The 25,031-nt window shown below is 46.2% G+C and overlaps 1 protein-coding gene across 1 annotated transcript in view; it reads right to left on the bottom strand.

Moving 5' to 3' along the window:
* The window catches only part of mfsd2ab (MFSD2 lysolipid transporter A, lysophospholipid b), a 37,224-nt gene extending 12,507 nt beyond the window's left edge, over positions 1-24,717 (bottom strand). Inside the window, exons 1-12 of the mRNA XM_084312476.1 lie at positions 24,490-24,717; positions 20,889-21,014; positions 17,608-17,732; positions 7,833-7,956; positions 6,998-7,076; positions 6,697-6,851; positions 6,351-6,441; positions 4,615-4,733; positions 3,920-4,003; positions 958-1,041; positions 572-684; positions 252-395 (exon numbers count right to left, since the gene is read on the bottom strand). Coding sequence (XP_084168602.1) covers positions 252-395; positions 572-684; positions 958-1,041; positions 3,920-4,003; positions 4,615-4,733; positions 6,351-6,441; positions 6,697-6,851; positions 6,998-7,076; positions 7,833-7,956; positions 17,608-17,732; positions 20,889-21,014; positions 24,490-24,585 — 1,340 coding nt within the window. The 5' untranslated portion in view covers positions 24,586-24,717. The remainder of the gene's footprint in view (positions 1-251; positions 396-571; positions 685-957; positions 1,042-3,919; positions 4,004-4,614; positions 4,734-6,350; positions 6,442-6,696; positions 6,852-6,997; positions 7,077-7,832; positions 7,957-17,607; positions 17,733-20,888; positions 21,015-24,489) is intronic.
* Between the last annotated feature and the right edge of the window lie 314 nt (positions 24,718-25,031).

Raw genomic sequence — 25,031 nt, forward strand, 5'->3', positions numbered from 1 at the left:
ATTTAAAATAAATGCAAAATAAATGAATGAATGCAAACACTCCCAGACGTACCCCACGCGAAGGTAAGGAAAAACTCACTAAAACCTAGGAATAGGAAAAAATGCACCACAGGCAGTGTGGAGGAGAGAAACCTTAGAAGGGCCATTGAAGGGGGGATCTCCCTTCTTATATGTCGGTGATAGTAGTGTTGCAGACGGACAGTTGGTAAGCATGCACTCATGTGTGTAGTGATAGTAGTATGTATACTTACTCTAGACTGAGAGTGGAGACTCCCAGGGAGACTCCGGAGGCGAACTTGGTGAAGAACACATAGAAGGAATAGAAGATGGCCTCGTGACCCGTGGAGTCTGGGTTGTGTACCTTGAAGTCATCCACTACATCAGGAAGCATGGACCTGGTACACCAAGAGACACATGATCAGTCAGAACATATACAACCAGTGACGTGTACACACACGCACACACATGCACGCACACGCCTCATGACGCGGCATACCAAAACAAGAATAGGCAGAATTTGTGTCACTATGAAACTGTTGAGTTGACAGATGACCTGCACAGTATCACTTACCAAGGCAGAAGGAATGCTGCAGCCACTCCCACCCCAGCAGCGAATGACACGACGTAGGTGACAATCAGGTTGCTCTTCACACAAACTACCAGGATCATGAAGGGAACCACTGACTGGAGAGAGAATGAGCGAGATACAGAGAGAGAGAGAGAGAGAGGGATACGATCAAACAGGCGTCCTTGAATGCAATTCCAAAAAAAAAAAAAAAGGCTCTAAAAAGTCTCCAAGTTTCACTAATGGATAACGATTCCCACGCAAGTCCAACATAACTGAGCTCAAGTCGCTACATCATATCCCAAACAGAACAATGAAACACACATTCCTAGTTTTACCGACGTCATATATTAACAGTGTGGTGGGGAGGCGTGCCCCAGGGGCTCACTTACCGAAGTGCCAATATACACTGCGGTCTTCTTCCCAAACCGAGTCAGGAACCACTGCCAGAAGGGGATGGTCAGGGTGGCAGCGAGCTGGTGGAAAGATGAATACACCTGGTCAGCCATGCCAATACCAAACCATGTTGTTGACACAAACATTGAAACATTCCACTCCGATTCTCCTCTGGGTTCCACTGAAGCCCTATTTTTGCAGGTGAACATGATTTAGCTATTTTCACTGGCAGCCAAAGAAATAAGTGCCGTACTTGTTATATAAAAACATGACAGAATAACACAACATCTGACATCAGGTCAGGTGTTCCTTTATTAATCGCCTTGGGGGAGATTTGTTCCTTAGCTTCCGTTTTGGACTCGGCAAGACTTCCACATGTGGCGACGCAGAAGGATATTGGACTCCTCTCTCGTCAGCCAATCACAACAGTTGAGATGGAAGACAATACGGTGCTCTAAAGCCGTTCCCATGAAAAAGATTCCGACTCCGCGTTAACGTGGGATTCCATAGAGGTCGTCCTTAGACTCTGCTGGGTGGCGGGTGTCTTCTGTGAGAGCAGTTTGCCCTTTGACCTCTCCCGGTTTAGCCAATGCATGGCTAAAGATAACATGGACGTATGGGGGGATGGGACACGAGCACTAGAAGAAATCATGTCATTTGTACTGGAAAACTATACCGTCAAATACCATCATAACTCAGAAAGATATAGTAATGTGATATTTTGGGCATATTGCCCAGCCCTACATTTGTTATTCTACCAGCCACATTAGATTGTACGATAAAAAAAACAGGTTCACTACCTGTCAAAGTGCCTAGAATAGACTGACAGCCATAGACAAAATTTATTCATATTTGGCTGGCGGCAGTTGTACATTTCTCAACAGTAGTTTTGCAATCTGAAATTGTCTGTGGTTTCTCTGTGCGAGTCCTTGTACAACCTTGCTGTCTGCAAGTGTGAGTTCATATATAATATATACACACACACATATACCTTTACTTCATGATAACACCAGGACACCTCCTATCATCCTCGACTTTGTACACCCCGCTGCCGGTGAAAGCTGGAGTTATCTCCCACACAACCATCATAAAACACCAACCACATCTCAGCCAGATCACCCCATCGCTATCTGGTGAAAGGAGCGCATTTCCCTTGGGCAAACAAAACCTCGCCATCCCTCTGCAAGCCACAGCCAATCCGGCGCCTCACGTTTGACACGTCTATTTGCCGTGTGACACCCCCCCACTCCCCCCAGCCCCAGGCAGGAGAACTAGCATCTCTAGCAACGTGCTCCTCCCAACGTGCCTCATGGAGGAACAAAAAGAACAGACCACGTCCCTATTTTCCGTTTGTTGCCATTTGATGAACTCCCACCCGCTGCTCTCGGACAATGTTTCATTCATCCAACCCCTGTTGTTCCCTCGACCGCCTATTGAGTTACCAATGATTACTTAATGCACTGTCAAAATAATGTCTATTGTGCGCTATTCGCACAAGGGAAGTAAAAAAGCCAGTTCTCAGATCAGCTGGATGACGCCTTTGGATATTGATTTAGCTTTGGTTGTGGTCAGTTCACACTGATCCTAGGTTTGTTCCCAGGAGGTCACCCCTCTACCCACTGTGATAATGGAAGACTACTAACCCACTAAAAAAAAGAAGCCAATTCATTAAGTAAATTAAATGTCCAACTCTTTGAGCGCACTCGCTTGGCTCTGTAATCCCTTCCATAAAGTAAAGGATCACAAGAAGAATGTAATAATCTTTTCAACCTCACTGACCTGAGGCCAGTTTCCCATCTGGTACTGTACTGTACCCACAACAAGCTTCGCCATCCGACCACTGTGATCCCTGGATTTATTAAGGGGATTAACAAAAAGGAAGATCTTTATCTTATCTCATCTCATTACTGGTCTTAATTCCCATCCAATATCTGAAGGTTTCAGGTTCGTTTTGATTCCATCATTATCGAAATACCTTCCCTCTCTCCCACTTAAGGTAAAGGAAAAGGATGAACATAAGATGTGGAGTGAGGCTCCTCACAGCCCAGGGGCCCGGGAGGGGCAGGGGCCCGGAGTCTTTGCAGCGTTAGGTATGTGTGGGAATGGGCTGGCATTTTACAGCGGCCAGTCGCAAGTAGGACACACGTCGCCATGGTAACGAGCAGGAGAGGAGACACTAGCTCTCTCTGCTGGGTAAGAAACTGGACTTGTAGCCTCCAGACACAATTTATGTTGTTTGCTCCCTGGGAGAGGAGTCTTTTGTGTGCTCTCTGGAAACTAACGGGCCACACTTCTTCCATGGCAGTGGAGTGCTCAAGGTTACGTTATGCTGTGGGAAGCGTGGTCGGTAATGTGGGAACAGTAGATTCATCAGACTGTGCGAGAATGCCACCCGTGCATGTGCGTGTGCACTACTCTTAAAGGTTTGTGTATTTCAGTTTGTGGTGTAATCCTGTGGAATGGCTTAGATGAAGAAACAAAAATGAGCAAGAACATTGTACAGTTCAAAAATAGATATAGGAAAACTCTCATTGATGAGTACAAAAACGAGGAGCCCTAAACATTTAATTTTATATATTTTTATTTCTACTAACATTTGTGTTATTTTTTATTGGTGTTTATTTTGTTTGTTATTTTAGGTTTGTAAGAGATTTTCTTTTATGTATGATATTGTGAGAAAGGGGCAGGACTAGATAAGCATTTGCTTCCTTCTGCTCCTTCTCGAACTAATTTGTTTATCATCTAATGAAGAATGTAAGATTTCATTAAAAAAAAAACTTTAGTTTATAATTTTTATATGATTGATTATTCGAGATAAAATAAACTCAAGTCAACTCAACTAGTGTATGTGTGAGCATGCGCGCGTGTGAGTGTGTGTGTGTGTGTGTGTGTGTGTGCGAGAGCGTGTGCGTGTGTGTGTTTGTGTGTGTGTGAGCGTGCGTGTAAGTGTGGGCTCACCATGATGACCAGCAAAATGTTCTGGAAGTCGTTTCTGAATCCTAGTGTGTAGCTACAGAACAGGGCGAAGTTCCCCTCCAGGAGCTGTAGAGAGAAGCACACAAAGACACACTCAGTAAAACCTAGAGTAGCAGTACTTACAGCGCACACACACACACACCTCAGGCCAACCATGCAGGCGCCAAGCTTACTGTGGCTGAGAGAGCACAGACTGGCAAGATACTCAAAACATTTCACACGAGGAGCGGCTTAACCCAGAACCCACAAAAATAAACACCGATCTCACACACACACACACACACACACACACACACACACACACACACACACACACACACACACACACACACACACACACACACACACACACACACACACACACACACACACACACACACACACACACACACACACACACACACACACACACACACACACACACACACACACACACACACACACTCTTATTCTGAAGCAACAGGTCCTTGCACATGCGTCCACAGAATGAATGGCGAGCTGCCTAACCAAGCCCTGGCGGAGGCTTGGACAGTACTAGGCTGTTTTGAGGGGAGGTGCACACAGGGCCTGGGTGAGGTTATGGTCAGTGACTTGAGTGACAGACGCACAGCGAGCCGCGGTCACGGTTAGGCTGTGTTTATTATCAAAGGCTAAGTGTAGGATCTCACTATGCTCACCATGAAAGCCAGCGAGGTGAAGAGGAAGCCCATGACCAGCTTAGCGTAGGGTCCGTGCCCCATCACCAGCCTGATCCCTTGGAAGAAGGACATTGGCTCCGACCTGGGACGACTGGATTCTGGAAAAAAGAAGAGGGGGGGGGGGGGGGTATATATTAATCCCACGTGGGAGGAATTACTCCTCTTCTGCATCTGACCCATCCTAACCACTCAGGAGCAGAGTGGGAAACCACAGATATGCGCCTGGGGACCGGCTCCAGCTGTAATGCAGTACCTGGGGACCGGCTCCAGCTGTAATGCAGTACCTGGGGACCGGCTCCAGCTGTAATGCAGTACCTGGGGACCGGCTCCAGCTGTAATGCAGTACCTGGGGACCGGCTCCAGCTGTAATGCAGTACCTGGGGACCGGCTCCAGCTGTATGCAGTACCTGGGGACCGGCTCCAGCTGTAATGCAGTACCTGGGGACCGGCTCCAGCTGTAATGCAGTACCTGGGGACCGGCTCCAGCTGTAATGCAGTACCTGGGGACCGGCTCCAGCTGTAATGCAGTACCTGGGGACCGGCTCCAGCTGTAATGCAGTACCTGGGGACCGGCTCCAGCTGTAATGCAGTACCTGGGGACCGGCTCCAGCTGTAATGCAGTACCAAGGGCAGCGGCAGGAGAGTAGTAGTAGTAGTAGCAAGCACGCCTTTTGGTGTGGAAGGAGAACGGAGTGCGCAGAGGAACCCACGCAACTCCACACAGAAAGTAAGGTTCAAACGGAGCACCCCCTTACTGTGGGACAGCAGTGCTAGAGCGATTTTGCAACAGTGATAGCAGGGGCTACTCTCTTAGTTTTGGATCTATGTTGCTAGTTTTGGTTTTAGTGCAGGTTGTAGCACGATTATGATTAAAGCACTACCACTAATGCCAAGCACTGGGGCTACAATTGGTTATGCGTTTTGCTGCTTAAAACGCACCTCTTTTCCCTGGCCTTTGACCAGAGTTAGCCTGCCACCTTGCTGTTACTCTGGACTTTTTATCTATTTTCTTGTCTCTTTTATATTGCACCTTGCTCTTGTTTTCTTAGTGTACTATAAATTTTTCTGTAATACTAGTGTATTTTATTTGTTACTGCATTGTATGTGTTTTTTATCATGTCCTACCTGTAAAGCACTTTGGCTTTTAGTCATTGTAAATGTGCTATATAAATAAAGCTGACTTGAAGTTGATCGTGATGTTTGTCTCATCTAGCTATGGTGGTAATGTTGGTCACTGTGGCACTCCGTGAATGTAGAAGAAACTGTTCTCAAAACTATGTTTTTTCCTGTGATCACGACACAGAGAGCTACCCGTCGAGGTCATCTTAAGGTCGACAAATAGGCGCTAGTCTGTATAGCCTCATCGCGGGTTCATGGGACTCTCTAATTGGATGATGAAGCCATGCCAACATGTGTCGTCTCAGATGGCCAATCAGCTCAGGGTCATGCCGGGGCAAGGAGATGACGTTGAGTGCAGTGAGTCATCAGATCAGACCACTTCAGGGACATCAATGACAACATGGTCAGATGAGCTGCATGTGGCTCCGTTTCAAAATAGACCACAGCTGACCGCTTGCCCGCCCGTATAATAATGACCATCGTGGGAAATTCCAGCAAATGTCCTCACTCGACGGAGGGGTGGAGAGAGGGAGGGGTGGAGAGAAGGAGATGGAGAGGGAGGGGTGGAGAGAGGGAGAGATGGATGGATGTCTTACCTTTCTTCTCTCTCACTCCAAAGAAGAGAACGATAGCACAGATGACGTACAAGGCACAGATGACGCCGGAGGCGATCATGTAGGCTGCTCTCTGTCAGGGGGGACAGAAGGGAGACGGCACCGTTAGTTGACAGTTCAAAAAAGAAAAACTCGCTTTTAGTTGAGACCTTTAGTTGATGCCTGTTTTACTGCTGCAATTTTTTTTTTTTGTAAAATAAGCTATTAACTTAAGTGACTATGAAGTGATGAGTTTGGCATTAGCAAAGAGGCACTTTACATTAGTGTGTGTGTGTGTGTGTGTGTGTGTGTGTGTGTGTGTGTGTGTGCGTGCGTGCACACGTCGTACCGTGTCATCCAGGGAGATGGTATGCTCGCTGACATTGGCGGTTAGCATATAGCTACCGTTAGCGGACACGGGGAGACAGGGTGCGTTGGCCATGCCCACAATCTGCCCCTGGATGGCTGTACCAATCACAGTGCCCAGAACCTCCGCCGTCATCCCTGATTGGAGGAGTGGAGGGACGTTTAGTGAGTGAGTTAGTGACATTGACGGTCATAGAGGTGCATCCACATGTAAAAATGTTACAGACTTTCTTTTCCTTTATTGTTGTATTGTTGTGGGAATAGTCCCACTATGTGATACTTACTGTATGCGGTGGCCGAGTCCCTTTCTTTCTGGTCTTCACTGATGAACATGGTGAGGGAAGAGTACGGCACATGAAAGCACTGGAGAGAGGACGATAGGACAGGTGGAGATATGGTGAGAAAAAACAACAACGTATGATTGGTCAAAGAGTTAAGAAATGCATCCTCTGCATTTGACCCATCCTAGCTATTTAGGAGCAGTGGGGCAGTCAGACACTCACACACAGTGGGGCAGTCAGACACTCACACACAGTCACACACAGAAAATGTGCATTTTTTTTAAATGGGGGACCCTGATGTAAACAAGACACAAAGTCTTTCTCTGGTCTGCGTCCCCTTAACAATTGTGTATTGCCGTACTGTATTGTACCCATTCTACAATCTTAGTGATGCACGATATATCGGCCGCCGATATAATATCGGCCGATATTATATCGGCCGCCGATATAATATCGGCCGATATGGCAGTTTTTTCCGTATTGGTATTGGTCCGATATCAAGATAGGGCCAATTTTTTATTTATTTTTTTTCTGAAAATAAGTTACAAAAGTTAAAAAAATATATAGCTTTTTGGAAAATAGCTCTTTATTTGATTATCATAAAAAAGTGTTTTCTATACAGAGATATCGACATCGGTAAATATCGGTATAGGCCAGAACAGCAATATTAATATTGGTTATCGGTATCGGCCACAATTTTCACATCGGTGCATCACTATACAATCTGTTAATGAAATGTTCAATCAATCAATCAATCAATCAATCACACAATGCCGTGTGCGTCCGCGAACGTATTTGTGCATGTGGGTGTGTATCTGTGTAGGTTTGTGTTACTCACGGTCTGCAGTGTCTGGAAGAGGCAGTAGAAAACCAGGTACCAGAACACCTTGCCTTCTTCAAACGGAGGGACGTACCATATAAGGAAATAGCACAGCACAGCTAGAGGAGTGGACATCACTATCCTACAGGAGGACAGGATAGAGAGACACAGATGGAGACAGAGGAATAGAGAGAGAGAGAGATAGATGCAGAGGAGAGAAAAGGGGGGGGGGGGGAACCACACACTGGTCAGTGACTGAAACGTGACTCTACTCAAGCGTACAACCTAATACAGTCAAGACAATAACCACCCTGTCTGAACCGAGAGGCCACTCATCACATAATGAAGTTGTCCACTTTATCAACAGAGTCCCTTTCATTCATTCACGGTGTGAATCCAACCGGCGTTCTGCTCGGCGATTCTCATTAAAAACACAGTTTGACACTTACACGTATATTAGCTCATTGACGACATGGGTTGTGTGCGTGTCACGTCATGAACGGTATGACTAAAAAAAGCTTTACCGCAGAAATATCGTAGGAGCAAAAAAGCGTGTCGTTAACACGCATGTGTCACGACTCACGTTGACATTTATGTAGATAGATAACTTCACAGGATATTTGAGAGTTAAGAGATATCCTGCCATTTCATGCTAAAGCACGGGGGAATGTTGTCAGGAGCCTGCCTGGAGGCTGGTTATGTGACATTTCATTTCCCTGGTTCATGCTATAGATGGGCGACACTTTATACTTCACACGTAATGTAAAAGTGCTCCAGTGAGATGATTTACGTGTGCGCGTAGAGAGAGTGGTGTCAGGAATTCAAACAAGGCTGAATGTTTATTGAAGAAAGAACATGCCATTCCGTGTCTCCTAGATGAGCCACCCATACGCACTGGGTGCCGCTCTCCTCTCCTCAATGTTCAGACCAGATCGTTAACAACCAGGGGAATGGGAGCAGAGCGTAAGGTCATGTTATGTCATAACAGCTGAGGGCCCCTGCGGCACAACGGAATGCATCTGTAGTCACTTCCTGTTCCACTCAGCTTCTTCCTGTGGCCTGACCAGTACTCTCCAATCAGAGAGGAGGATTTTTCCCTCCCTTTGTGTGTATATGACCGCACCTCCGAAATAAGAAGAGTGTCGGATTCCCGAAACAGGATGTAGGTGGTGGGGCATCCTGCTATTGGTCAATAGGACATGGTGATTTTTTTTTTTTTTTTTTTTAAACTTCACAGGAGTTTTTCAAGCGGAAGGTGAAATCATTTATGGCTCAAAACCATTCCAGTGCAACCCTATCTTATGATCAGCAATATGAGACATAATGATGCAATTGCCAGTTATGACACATAGTATAGCCTAATAAATGACGGAATGTGAAATTGAAAAGTGCTTTACTCCCACTCAGAAATACCATACAATTTAGTCATTTAGCTGATGCGTTTATCCAAAGGGAAAGTTATGTACAACAAGTCAGCAGGGAGGGTACAACTCCGACAGCTAAGGGTAAGTGACATTGTTTGTCAAACAGTGTCAAACTTGAGTACATACCGGTAGTAGTATAGACATATTAGCATAGTAGGTAGTAATATAGGCAAGATGGATTACTTAGTAGCAAAGTGCATAATGGTAAAAGACAGTAAGAAGGTTAGTAGTTTGACTTGACTAACACTGGACAGCAGATAAATTATTTTTTATTTTTGCTGTACGTTTGTAAACACTGGTGTAAATCTGATCTATATTCAGATTTACAATGGGTTAAGAAAATTCCAAATAGCTTGTTTTCCATCTGCAGCATAACCTTTTCCAAGAAGGAATGTGAATATATATGTGACCTCATCGTTGATATAGTCACACACAAAAGAAAATCACAGAATGGGGCTTTAAGACTAGAGATCTAAATTATGATATTGCAATGCATATCTCAATATTAATATCAATATCTCTGCCCTAACGCATCACAATGCTATTGTATACTATACTAGAGTAGATTTACTTGCACTCGCCCAGTTGGCCAAGATAGGCTGCATTAAGTGTACAGGCAGTATGTCGTCTCTATGACCTCTCCTCAATGTCTGTCACTTTCTTTTTTAACCCCACTGACCCCAGGCTATTAGGCTAACCAATGAGGAACAACAGAGGCCTGGCCAGTTGAACAGGAAAGGTTCTTGATATCATCTACGCATGTCTGCAGGAGATGGACATTCAGTGATAACTCAAAGAATGTCTCCCCCCCAAGGCACTCTCGTCAAACAGCGGGAGCTGATAAGAGGGCTTCTTGCACACTACTACCCCACATTAGATCTCCGCAACTAGTTCTGGGATTCAAACGGGCAACTTTCCCCCAGCATGTGACCATTAGGTAGGGTAAAGATTGCACCGTTATTTTTAAGAAGCAATGAATGGATGCTAATTGTAGGCATATAATATATAGTAAATTAATAGAGTGATTGAAGGAGGCGTGGTGTGATCTCCATCATGCATACGATATGAGCAGGGAACAAAAGCACCCGCCAAACGCCAATGGCATGTAGATTTCCTCTTTGGCTGGTAAATTACAGAGGCTACTCAGCCACTCTGGCGTGTAAAATAATTGGGAGCCATATGAGCATATTAGAGTATTATATCAGGGCTATACAGTGCGAGCATTTCACTCGCATTTGCCTCTAAAAATAGATTTGTGCAAACCGGAAAAATCATTTAAGAGCACAGTGTGCAAGTAATAGTCTTGCGTAGTGGGCGTGTCAACTGCGCAATTGTCATTTCATAATAGAGACGGAGCAGCATGGATCAGCTCTGTAACAACTCATCTCGAGTCACGCTGCTTCTATGTGCAACGAAAACTCCGCGAGCAGCAGTTCCAATTGTCTAACATGCTTTGCATCCTCGCCAGTTATACCCACGTCACACTAAAAACAATAACTACTGTAATGTTATCTGCTAACTGGGTACTCCAACTAAGCTAAACTGCTAACGCTAACTACTGCTAACGCTAATCACTGGGGAGGGGACGCTCAAAGGCATAGTGAGGGAAGGAGGGGCTGAGAATCTCTGTGTCTCTCTTCGTCTATCTGTGTGTGTGTGTGTGTGTGTGTCGCTCTCTCTCTCTCTCTCCCTCTCCCTCTCTCCATCTCTCCTGAACCCATTTCATTCAAAAGGAAGATATTGATGGACAGTAGCTATAGTATATAGCTCAGTAGCTGTAACAGAATAATTGTATTAATTACTATTGATTAACTATTATTCAATAGCGTTTAAATTATAATTAATTAAATAATTGTATAAAGAATTTTCCATGTTCTGTCATCTAATAATATATTCCATTACCTTTCCTATCTGTATATGTATCAAAGTCAAAATGCTGGTATTGTGACAACAGCACAACATACAAAAGCAGCTTGACAACCGATATCCTTTGTGTCTAGTAGGCATGGGCCAATGTGTGATTTTGGTGATATGTGCTATTGCACAGATGTAGACCCTTAGTATGCACATGCACGCACAGTATAATATGCATGTAATAAATAGTTTGTTAATAAACTCTGTTACTTGAAAAATGTTCACTGTGTTCCTAAATGTCTTTGTGGGCTCCTAATTTTTATTTTATTTAGGAGCACATGTGCTCCCTGGGGAAAAGGTTAGTGTAGAGCCCTGTATATAGTAATAATAATAATAATAACACATGGCGATATACTAAAAAGCTATTTCTAATTTTTGGCTGGTAAAAAATCTGCCTGGCTGGTAGTTTTTTTTAATCTACTGTACCAGCCACCTTGGCTGGTAAGCCAAAGAGTTAATTTTGTTCCCTGGATATGAGACACCTGACGTGTGCTGCCAAATGGCGACAGTTCAAATACACAAAGCAGATGCCTCCATCTGGTTGACGCGCATCCAATGCCCGTTCCTCCCAATGCCACGTCTCAGGATGTCCTACCAAATTAGGCATCTAGCGCCTGCGATTGATAAGGATGACTCATAGGTATAAGATGTACCAAATATCGACCTGAATTTTACTTTGTTTCACCTTAAAAAAGGATACACGGTATTAATATTGTGACGCGGTTCGCCATGGCGTGCGACAGGTTCCAGAGAGAGTGAGAGAGTGAGAGTGAGAGAGACAGAGCTGTCTCAACGTGGCACTCCAGACACAATCACACACAGGCAAACTAATTTCCCCTGCTGAAACTCAACGCAAGAGACTAAACGAAAAGGTCCCATGTCTGTGATCGCCGTCGCCACAGGTCTCCAAATATAGACACAAACTGCCATTTGATGTGGAGGTTCTAAACAAGGGCGCTTGGCCTCGCGGCGCGCCCGCATTGTAGGCCATATAACTAGCAGCGTATGGCTCTCCTGGCATCCAATTTCAGTGACCTCTTAAATAGCAGTGCTCACTAGGAGGGCGGGTTACCTTTCTTAAAGTTAACAAATCCGCGGTGGGAGCCGACGTTACAATTCAAGAGGAACACCTCTCGGACGCGCGAGGAACCAGCGGGCACTGTTAAAACAGCGATTACAGCAGCCAACTTTTTTTATAGGGCTATTGTATTTTATCGGCTACAGTGAAATGATAAGAGCGGTGCATTCGTGGCGGCCATTTTGACCTGGTTTTCTCAGTGAATGCATACAGCAGACATGGCTCTGATGCACAAAACAGAACACAGGCCTAACGAAAAGATTAAAAAAAAAAAAAGACTGGAACAAAAGACGATAGTTTTGTGCCTCGCCCCTTTGTTCCTACTCAGTGCTCCTTATGCAAGAGCTCCGTGGTGACGAACAAAGTTAAAAATCATGTTTGTTGATAATAAAAGTTGGTGTGGAAAATGTGGCTATGGGTTTAGATGTTACGGCTAGAGGGCCTGATTCCATATTAAATCTGGATTAGTGATCCAATATTTGTCATTGCTAAACTAAACAGAGTTTAATCAAATGGATTTGAAGTTGTGTCCTGGAAAGGTGTAGTCTAGTATTAGCTTTAGACACAAGCTTCAGCTGAGCTACCCATAGCTCCGCCAGACTTCAGCAGCAGTGGAACTCGTATGAAACTGCAGGCCTGGCCCTGACCACTCCGCAGCGATTTGAACTCCAGTAACCCCCTGAATTCCTCAGTCAGCCTTTAAAAACGCTATGAGAGACCTTGCATCAGACAGACGCAACACCATTGGCCGAGGCAGGTGGTGTGTTGTGGGCTGGACCAATGAGGCGTACGGCCCTGGCTCCCTCCCTCCCCCCACCACACATAGCTCCGGAGACGGCGGAGCTCCACCCCCCCACCCCCCCCCTGTTCCTCCTCCTTCCACAGGAACACATAGCTTTTCAGATAAACGTGTAGTCCCCTCTCTCCGCTCTAGAGTCAACCAACCAAAATCTGGTTGATCTTGCAGCTCGTTTGTTCGTCCCTTCCTTCTCCACCCTTCCCCCTGAAAATAGATTGAACTAAAGATCACACTGCATCCAGCCTGGCTGACCCACTTTTAGCGAGGCCACGACTTGCACCGAGAATATCTTGATGTTGACCGAAGATGACGATCATAGCATCTAGCAGAGCATATTAAAAACTCTTTAGAATGGAGCTCACTCCAAGCAGAGGATTGTTTAACCTAATACCCTAAGGCCTAAGCACTGCCACATAGGCTAGTCTTCCGTCATAATACAAAACAAAAGCAGACAATTACTAAGGAAACCAAACATCTGGCATTTGCATGCAAAATGCTGCAAAAGAATAACATCAACAGCCATCACTACGGAACAGGAAGATGATTCTCGGCTGCGTGCGCTAAATTAATTATTCAGGTGGTGGGGGGCTCGCTGATAATTGCCCCCAAGGGGGCACCCCGCAACAGATGCGAGCGATTGTGTCACAACCCAGCTGAGAACCTGAGGGACGGCTGCCTCCCCCCGCCGTCTCCCTCCTTCCAAAGTAGGGACGCTAAAGAAAACATGCCACATGTCTCCCGAGAAGAAGTCACAAGGCAGGCAACACATGCCTCCACAGAACCTCCCCTTCTCAGACGAGAGCTTATGGGTGCGATTATCAAACCAAAAACTCAAATTAATGAAGGGAAGAGACATTTTAAGGAGAACAGAATTGTGCTCAACGATATCCTAGTTTCATCAAGATAATATGATGCGAATAGGATATGACAAATGATGAATGTTGAATCATCGCCCCAACCCTAGTAGTGGGGATGGAAAGGTTGTTGATTCGTGTATATAAGACCTAAATAAATATATAGTATTTATATATTATATAGCTCAAATGTGCACATGCATTTTACCAGATGGGCAAGTAGAGGGCAGATTATTCTACCCCATGCAAATACTAACAGTATGCAAAGAACAGTTTTATATAGGGCTATCAGGGCATGGAATTATCTTCCAAGTGACATACGTGACATAAGAGGTGTAGCAAGCTTCAAAAATAAATTAAAATCTTACATGTAGCCAATATTGACAATGCTGAGTTATGCAATATGTTACCGTTGATGTACATATTTAGATATAATTTGTTTGTGTGTTAATGTTGTTGCGTTTCCTCGGTTGGTACGTCTTGCTATGTTGTGTTTCCTTGGTTGGTATGTCTTGCTATGTTTTAATTGTATTATGTTTTAATTGCAATGTATATGTTGTAATGTTTTAATGTTGTCTCGGACCCCAGGAAGACTAGTTGACGTCTTGGCGTCAGCTAATGGGGATCCTTTGCTAATAAACAAATAAACAAATAGTATGATAAATGTTACTTAAATATCTATGCTTAATGTTTAAAAAAAGGTTAGGTGGCCCCAAAGTCAAGGCAAACAAATGTAGTCCAAGCAAAAACACAACACGTTATATATAGCAAAAACAAATACATAATACCCGCTTCCCCATCCAGCCCATCTTCTCTTTACCCCCCCCCCCCCCCCCCCACTCCTCCATTGCCCCTGCACCATCCCTCTAGCTAGCTGCCCCCACAAGGTACATCGGGGTTCCAATTAAATTCAGCAGCTGCTCTCGGAAACAGCTTCAGCTTGGAAGGGCGCCAGGACGCTTACATAACCGACGACTCTGAAAACCCGACTGTACTCGTATGAAGAGAGCCATTGAGACCCTCCGACCTGGCCCCCCCCAAGAGCTTCAGACCTACCCCCCCCCCCCCCAAGAGCTTCAGACCTGCCCCCCCAAGAGCTTCAGACCTGCCCCCCCCCCCCCCTCCCAAAAGCTTCAGACCTGGCCCCCCACAAGAGCTTCAGAACTGGCCCCCCAAGAGCTTCAGACCTGGCCCCTCGGACCTGGCCCGGCTCCGACCTGGCCCGGCTCCGACCTGGTCCCTCCGACCTGGTCCCTCCGACCTGGTCCCTCCGACCTGGTCCCTCCGACCTGGTCCCTCCGACCTGGCCCCTCCGACCTGGCACCTGCGACCTGGCCCCTCCGACCTGGTCCCTCCGACCTGGTCCCTCCGACCTGGCCCCTCCGACCTGGCCCCTGCGACCTGGTCCCTCCGACCTGGCCCTGCTCCGACCTGGTCCCTCCGACCTGGTCCTTCAGACCTGGCCCTGCTCCGACCTGGTCCCTCCGACCTGGTCCCTCCGACCTGGTCCTTCAGACCTGGCCCCTCCGACCTGGCCCCTCCGACCTGGTCCCTCCGACCTGGCCCCTCCGACCTGGCCCCTCCGACCTGGCCCCTCCGACCTGGCCCCTCCGACCTGGTCCCTCCGACCTGGCCCCTCCGACCTGGTCCCTCCGACCTGGCCCCTCCGACCTGGCCCCTCCGACCTGGCCCGGCTCCGACCTGGTCCCTCCGACCTGGCCCCTCAGACCTGGCCCCTCAGACCTGGCCCCTCAGACCTGGCCCCTCCGACCTGGCCCCTCCGACCTCGCCCCTCAAGAGCTTCAGGAGAGCCCAGACATGTTGGGGGGATGCAGGAACGAAAGCCCAAAAGACAAACAATATGCATAGGCAATGCCACGACTCCCATCTACAGCAGATATGAAACCATGGGAGGCTTGGCGTATAGATGCCACGCTGGAGGATGCAGAGCGGCGGGGCGACATAACATTGACGACTAGCTAGGGGTTGCCGCCCGGGTCCAAGAAGTCGGTCCGCCGCCGTATTACAGGCCACCTGCTCTCCCACATCTCCAAATCCAACCACCATTGTCCACAAATGGAGCATAATACTAGTAGTTGGGAAAGGCAAAAATGGATTCGGTTTGCACCAGGCAAACATTTACTACCCTAAAATGAGAGGCTTCCTGGCTTCCAAACGTCAGCTTGCAGCATATTAAAACTCGGGCATAATTGAAAACAGAACCCGAATGACCGACGATTCCATCCAATAACCCATCTACTGTAGGTTAAAAACACGAAGAAAAAAACCTCCGGCCGCCCCCTGAAATGGTACAGTGTTATCAAAAAATTGCAGGGATATTAAAAACAAATAGAGGTGGAGGTTTAACACCTTTTTGAGAAATTCTTTCTGAAATGAAGGAGGGGGGGGTTGTTTCACTTGCTGTGAGAAGCAGCCCTGCTTAGCAGCTAGGAGTTACATTTATCAATACCGTGCCAGAGAGCCATGCTGCGGGAAAGAGCAAGTCCAGCAGCTTCTTTTTATTAAAAACTAAGACACACAAATAAGGTAATAATTATGGGATTTTCTTCACACTAGTGGTAAATCCTTAGCATTTTTAGATAGGAAGCATTTTCTCTTATGGCTATTTTATTGCTTCCTTCTTCCCTTCCAATCGTTGTGGTACTGTGTGTGTGCGTGTGTGTGTGTGTGTGTGTGTGTGTGTGTGTGTGTGTGTGTATACGCGTGTGTGGGCAATAAGGAAGTGCCGTGGCGGTAATTGCATCAGCGTGAACTCTTGTAACCCGGCTGATGCCGGAATTTCAAAATGCAGTCACAGCGCGAGGCTCCGCCCTCTGAACACACCATTGACAACACACCCCCACTGACACGCTGGAGAGGAGCCTCGCTGGACTCTGACTCACTCCGGCTGAATTTGGCTGAATTTGCATTGAGGGAAAAATACCAAAGCAGAAGCTGTTCAGTGGCGTGGTCTTTATCAATAAGGGAACGGAAGTTAAACACTTTGCTCCATCACCCACCATGACCCATTACAACATTTTAGGGGTGTGGGGAAAAAACAACAACGTGGTTCACATAAGAATCACAATTATATCTCATTTCAAAAAGATTTTTTTTTGTGTTGTGTGGGTGATTTTCTTTTCATTAGGGCTGTACCGAATGTCATTTTTTAACATTCGAAGCTTCTATTGAAGTATTCGAACGAAGCTTCGAATGTCTGTAAAAAAAATGTACTTCATAATTTTTTTTGATTAATTCTTTAATTTCTTTTAAATATATATTTTTTATCCTCAAACTAAATCCTCAATTTGAATAAAGTGATTAATCTGATTAAATTAGTTTTTTTTTTTATTAAATCAACTTTCTTTAATGAATATAATTCATCAGTTTCGTCAATTATATTCAGTACGAAAGTGACGGTGACGTCTTATAGTATAATATTATAATATTAATGTAGCCTAATCTTTATCTGCAACTGTGAAGAAAACCCCATTGGTTTAAACAGATTGAAAAAAAGAGATTCAAATATATATTTTTTTTTTAATAAATAAATGTATTATAAATAAAAATTTCAAATGTTGATTTAGAATTATAATGTCAACATTATGATCGAAGCTTCGAAGCATTCGGTACAGCCCTACTTTTTATTATTATTAATTAATTAATTATATATATATGTGGTGGATATTACACAGCACTGGACCCAGTAGGGAGGTGGACCTACCAGGGCAGCATGCGTCCGAAGCGAGTCCAGGGACTGCGGGACACGAGGAAGCCCACAGTGGGGTCCGTGACGGCGTCCCACGCCCGGCCCACAAACAGGATGATGGAGGCATAGAAAGGATCCAGCTGGGGGACAGGAAGACGCAGAGAGCATTAGAACAAACCACTCCCGTCTCATCGGGTCCAGAGAGTGACTAGAACACACACATGCCATTGTTCATACAGTTGATTCTTGGCACTAAAGAAACCAGTATTACCTGTAGGCTATTTTCATTATTTGTCACCCTGAATTGTATGTACGCACAATGTCGTCCACACACACACACACGCACACACATTACACACAAACTCTGGTCCACCTATAATTAAAGAATGACCCATAGTTATGGATTATGACCCATAGTTATGGATTATGGTTACCACAAGATTACAGACAGTGCATGGTTTGTTAGGAAAGCCGAGATATTATTACGTGAATCATATCACTTTTCCACTGAAGTAAATGTCTTAACTGGTGGTCAATGGAAAGAGGTGTAACTTAAAGGTCCCCTATTGTAAAAATGGCATTTTCCAGTGTTACTATTTTGCATTGTTTTCAAGCAATGTGGGGTTGTGCCAGCAGCGCACGTGGCCGGGCACACCGAGTCCGACTTCAGAGCGGGCGAAAGTGCACAGAGGAAGGCACATTTACATTGGAACAGCTGTAAATGCCTAGTCTATTGCGAAGTCAGTCCCCGTTTGAAGATTTTTTAAAGATTTCCAGTTCCAGTGTTCTATTGTCCATTTTGCATGTATAACCAGTTATTATATAATTAATTAGAATGTTAGAATTCATTTTAGAATGATGATCAGTGTGACTGTACTCCTTGAACAACATCTATATGTGTGGTAATAATGCAGATATTGAGTGTATTTCTGTGAAAAAGCGTGTGGCGCACGCCTCTGAATCCAACCAAAGCGAAAACGATCGCTTCCAGACCGCGAGTCGCGTGCCTGCTTGCGGCCGGTGGGCACAGCTACGTCTGTCAACATGGGAGCGAAAGTGAAGCGCTGGTCGCCCGCCCGCCTTCGCGCACGACTGGTGTGTCTTGCGCCATCAGCCGCAGCTGAGATGAAACTCTTGCTTTACCGGCATCGCTTCTCTCCCCTCGTCTCTCCCTCTCACAGACACACACTCGAACGGCAGCACTTCTCTCCTCTCGTCTCACAAGACACACACACTCGCCCAACTTACGTCACGTACACACACACCCAGAGACGGAGCGGGTGTGTGTGTACGCTTTGAAAAGGTTCCTCCATCCTAGCGTATCTGCCAGTGCAGGTGGGTGAATCAAAGCGCATTGCGAGTATGGGTGGAGCACAGCCAAAAACAGCTTGTACTTTGGAAGGGGAGAAAGTGGTGCACCAAAGTACTTGATTAAAAATACAAAACAATGAATTTTATTGAAAGAAAACGTACATAGGCGGCTAAGTGGTGTAGTGGGCAAGGCACTCGCCACCAATGCAAGAGACGCTGGGTTCGAGCCCAGCTCTCCGCATTGCTATCAGCTTGGCTGGTCGTTCATACTAACACAATTGGCAGTGTTAGGGGTGGGAAAGCTGATGGGTGGGGATCGGACGTTGTGGACAGCGACTCCTACAGGTCGGTTGGTGCGCCTGCGCAGCAGAATCAGGAAGCGACGGGGGCGGCGTGTCCCTCCCACGCAGACCCCCGCCACTGAGAGATTGCGCTGTGCAGGTGAAAAGATGCAACGGCTGCCTCCTCGAGTACCAGAGGGGACACGTGATGTAAGGCTTCGTCCACATTGCAGCCGGCTTGTGGGAGGCATGGCCTAACAGCGTTCGAGACAGGGGAGGGTAGAATTGGACGATACGAAAATTGGGATGGGAGAAAAATTGAAAATGGGAGAAAAAAGTAGATAAAAAAAAAAAAGATAAAAAACGTACATACAGTATGTGTTCCATAGACTCACAGGAATTGTGTAAAATTGCCCAAATAGTTACCAATAGGGGACCTATATATAAAATAAATTATATAAAAAAAAAAAAAAAGGGGGACAGGCTGTGCTTATTTGCCAGTGTAAATAACTCGTCGAACAGCAAACTGTCAATTCAACCAGCGACAGGTTGTACTGGCGACACTTTTAATTAATTACACTATTCATTTCCTCTGGGTGAGAGATGATGACTGGCCCAAATGAAAGAGCACGGCGCATCACCCGGTTGACTCTTAAACCACTGATCTCAGCTGTCTGCCAAAAGCTAGCCCCATGGGAAGCTGTCCACTTACACGCCAACTTGGCCTTGACAGGCAGATCAGCGTCAAAGTCCATTAAAGCGAGCCCCTCTTACTCATCCCCGCCTTCCTCTCTGGCCGGCCTAAGCCCCGGTAAGCCCTCTGATGTTACAGTCGTGGCCCATCGTGGAGTTAACGAGCTAAACAATAGAACAACTTTTTCCCCCAGCTCTTCCACTTTCCCCGGACAATGGCCCCCCATTGTCGGCCAGCCCTCGGAAGCTGCCATGTCCTGGCCGCTGCCCTGTAGGAGGGGTGCCCTCGGGGTCAAGAGGGATCATGTACGGGCCCACGCTGAGGTCTCCACATACCAGCCCACATACTGCACAGGTCAGCGTGGCAGTAATGGAGTCACAGCGTGCCTCCGCGCTTAAGGTCCTTTATGGAAACCAGTGGCCGTGTCGACAGGTTCTGCTTGTTAGGTAGTTGGCGGCATGGTGGTGTAGTGGTTAACACTGTCGCCTCACAGCTAGAAGGTTATGGGTTCGATTCCCGCTTGGGGACCAGGTTGCCAATTACCCAGGTGGGGTATCTCTCTGGCCTTTCTGTGTGGAGTTTGCATGTTCTCCCCGTGCTCGCAAGGGTTTCCCCTCCCGATAAGATAAACCCAATGGAAAAACATGCACAACAGATCGCTAACACTGTCGCGTCCCTGACGAAGACGGACAGGAGCACTTGGATTGGTCCCCGGGCGCTGTGCTCACCGCAGCCCTCGTCTGCTCCCGGCTGCCCTTGGGGGGGGGGGGGAAGGCCGACGGGATGGAGGGTGCAGACTAGAGAACATTTCGTCAGCGACTCAGTGCATGTGTGTGTGTGTTCCTGTGGGTCGCCAATCACATGTGTGTGTGTGTTAATCCGATGACAAATAAAGACTTATACTTATAGTTCCAACGTGGCCTCTATAGGCAGGCTTGTGGAGTGAAGGGGGAGAGGGTAAGAGTCCAGAAGGCTCAGGGCTAATGTTTTCTACCGGGCCACCGACTCACCTGAGCCACGTCGAGTAGGTAGATCTGCAGGAAGAAGCCCAGGGCACATCCTGTCATCTGGTAGGGCACTCCGCCGATGGCATAGCACAGCTTGTTGCAGATGGACAAGCTGTTCCTCTGCTCACGCTGCCTCGATAAAAGGGGAGGAAAGGGGAGAGAAAGAGGCAAAAACTGGGTAAGTTGATGCACGAAAATCATACAGGTCAGCCTATGCAGAAAAAGCAACTAGAACGTATAGTCTAACTAACCTATTTAACCTTTTGTAAAGCTAGCCTAGTCTGAAGATAATGCCTAATAAATTAACAGTAACTTGGGGCATTACAAACAATCCATATCAACCTACTTTTTCCCCAGAAGGCTACATTAAGGCTCATTTACAAGCCCTTTCAGACTTATCCTTTGACTGCCCCCTTTCCATTACATTCGTAAGAGAGGAGGCGGGCGGCGGCTACTGTAGAATGCCCCGATTCAAAACGAGGTGACTTAATACTAGTCTGCATTAGGGATGCACCGAATGGGAAATTCTTGGCCGAAACCGATACCGAAAATAGAAAACAGTTGGCCGAAAACCGAATGCCGAAAATGATTCATAGAATAGAATTTTTTTTTACCAATGTTGTGGAACATTATGATTATGGAAAAATATATGATTATGGCAAAACTTAACTTAAATAATAAATAATCACTATTATGGGTCCATAAAACATTTATTCAGCACTTCTAAATGCATACAGTACATTAATTCCATCTTTTCTCTGGCTGCCGCGGCGGACATCTGTGCTCTACTGAGCGCACCTTTCTAGTCCCCAGGTGAATGTTCTCTCTTGACTCTGCACAGTAGACGCACGACGTGTATGCTCGAGAATGATAATAATAATGCTCTTCAGATTATATTATCAACGACAGACAGCGTCAATGTGAGAAACACAATCCCCCCCCTCGCGCTCTGAAGAATATGCATATTAGATCACTCAGTGATTAACCGCGATGGGCATATAGTAAATAAGGATATAAAGCAGACGCATTTATTGGACGCGTTGCGCACAGAGTTTACATAGAAACAGCGCGACTCCCGACAGCGCGACATCATCACAACAACACGCGTTAGGTTACAGGTTGTTTCTGTTTCGGTGATATATTTTCGGTGAAAAAACTCTTTCGGCCGAAAGCCGAAAGGCCATTTTTTGCCATTTTCGGCCGAAAACTTTCGGTGGCTGAAATTTCGGTGCATCCCTAGTCTGCATCATATAGCGACTTTCTGCATGATAAGTCGAAGAGCAATTCGGAGAAGTGAAAGAGAACTTAATAAGGAGGACCGAGAAGTCGAAGAGCAATTCGGAGAAGTGAAAGAGAACTTAATAAGTTCCCTTTCACTTCTCCGAATTGCTCTTCGACTTCTCGGTCCTCCTCGTCTTCCAAGCAACAACATTCATTTCTCACAACAGGTCTTTGAATAAACGTATTCTCATAAGCAATAGAACCTAGATTTTAAACAGCCAGAGCCTTCTTGGTGAAAAGACTACCATCATTCATCACACAGGTAGATAGAGCTCCAAGGACCCAGAGACTCTTGGCCCAGCCGTACAGAAAGTGTTTTAGAACGTGTTTGATGTTTTCTTTTTCTTCTTCCACAGGCCTAGATATTTTATTTTAAAATGGGGCAGGGTATCCCTATCAGAAAAGAGATACCCATCCCGTTTAAAGCGACCCGTCTGTGGTCCTGTCGTCACATAATGTCCTGCCTAATGGGGACTGGCACAGGGAGGGAAACTGCCCTAATTGTGTAATCAAAGTGTCCCGTCTGGTAGCCATGTTGTGTCATTTGCTCCACTGCATGTAGCCTTAATTCTTTCTCCCACAGACACCAGGTTTGTTGACTTTTATGTCAGTGTTGCCAATCTCTGCCTGCAGGGTGAGTGAGCATAGTCCCTTTCCTCACCAGAGTGCCCACACCTCTGAGCCTGGGTGACAGCACCTTGGCTGGCTCAACGACCACAGGAGCGCCTGCCAGCTCCATGGCCCCTACCCAGTCACACCCTCCTCCCCCGTCCGACCAATCAAAAGGCCTTTCTGTGATGGTGCCGACTACTCTACCCTCTCTTACACCGGTAGACACGTTTTTTTAAATCATTTTGACAGCTGTACGAGCACAGCCAACGAACCAGTGTCTAGTTTTCAATCCGATGACACGACACGACCCCCCCCCCCCCCCCACGACCACAATAGGCACGACCACGACATCTCCGCCTTGTTGATAAACCAAATTAATCTTTGTTCAAATGGACTAGTTGAAAAAACAGGATTCCAGGGTCATCACCCGAGTGAGACAGGAGTCATTAAAACAATAGCTTAGATCAGGTGACCTGTTGATTCAGCTCAGGTCCCCATGGTGATGAACCGAAAGACTCAGTGATCTTTGAAATTGAACGTGGAACTGTGTGAACCCCTGGACATCAGCAGTCCACATATTATGAACCCGTCAGCCAGTAACCACAGCGAGGGAAGGTCGCAGGAGAAGAGGGTGATGCCCTGGAAACGAACAACATTAGGACATTATCAAAAAGAGGATATGGAGAGGGCTACAGCGTTCTTGGTTTTGTGTTTCAGTAGGTGCTCTTTGGATTAAATCCGGGGTAGGATCCGTTATAGTTATAAAAAAAAGTTGAAGTCCAAGGCAGCTCTACAAATAGGACTTCAACCCAAAAAACCATTAGGACATCTCAAAGACATTCCTCTCATCTCTCTGGCACTGCATTGTACATTTGCATAATGCATACTGACACCATCAATTCCAATAGAACAAGACACATGTGGCCCCTTCCATACATGGGGATCTTTCTGTATGGCTGCGTTAAGATATTGTCCAACCATGAAGGTAAAACGTATAATATTGTTTGTGCCCGTCACCCGTTTCCCTGATAAACCCAGGCTCAATTCCAGGGGAGCACCACGTGGTGAGTTTAGTCAAATTCCTACCCAAGGAGGAGGAAACGAGAGAGAGACATTTTTAACATAAACAAATAAACACATACGTCAGATCAGGTTGTCAGATTCAAATGTCGGGGGGAACCCCAGCAATGCCGTCCCCTATAAGGCGATCATCCAGGGACTGAGTGACACGTAGCCCTGGACTGGTGCACCGTGCAGCCCGATGCACATGCAACAGCTGCAGCCTGCAGGCGAGACACCCGGCATCACCCACCACACGAGAAGCGCCGATTCCCCAAGACAAACAAATAAACATACATTTGAATATATAATAACGTCACGTACTCAGACCATTAATGCAAGCAGGCTAAGGATAATCATTTCACCACAGGGATTAGGGGGCGAGGTGCTCCTAATTTTTCATTCAAATGAATAATGTCAGCAATGGTGAGGAGCTTAATGTCTCGGAAGCATCGCGCGGTGCGGCAGTAATAACGTTATGTTCACGAAAGGCACTTCTGCCGTCGATTTCAGTCACTCTTCGTTTTTGGGGACAGATTTCGCTGTCAAAGCCCACCTTGTTGCAATGTCTCATTTGTTTTCCGTTAACATACTTAGAGATACGCAACTATCGATAAGCCATAGTTGTAAAAAAAATTATGAATGAACTTACCTTCCCAGCGAGCTTGATGCCATCCGGGCTGACCGGTTTATTATTCAATAAACTCGTGTTGTTGGAATATTGTTCTGCTCCCTCTCCCTTTGCCATGATAGTAATACTAGCCAAATAATAGCCGGTTGTTCGCTGCTCAATAAAAAACAAAAACAATAATCTTTAATTAATCGGCGTTTTAATGACAAAAGCAATAAATTAAAAAAAAATAAACACGTTCTGTGATCCGCGTAGGTTACAATCAATTTCAAAACTGACGGTAGTGGGCAGAAGTGGAGGATGTAGTCATTTTAGATAAGGTACCCGCCCCCTTTTCAACGGGCCATCCTTCCACCCTATCCTTTGGCACGGCACGCCCCCATCCTTCCACCCTATCCTTTGGCACGGCACGCCCCCATCCTTCCACCCTATCCTTTGGCACGGCACGCCCCCATCCTTCCACCCTATCCTTTAGCACGGCACGCCCCGCTAGGCGGGTTAGACATCCTTGAGCCAAGGGGGTTCATTGGAAATCAAAATATCAATAGACCTGTTAAAAAAAA

The sequence above is a fragment of the Notolepis coatsorum genome, assembly GCF_963971535.1.
Source record: "Notolepis coatsorum genome assembly, chromosome: 4".
NCBI lineage: Eukaryota > Metazoa > Chordata > Actinopteri > Aulopiformes > Paralepididae > Notolepis > Notolepis coatsorum.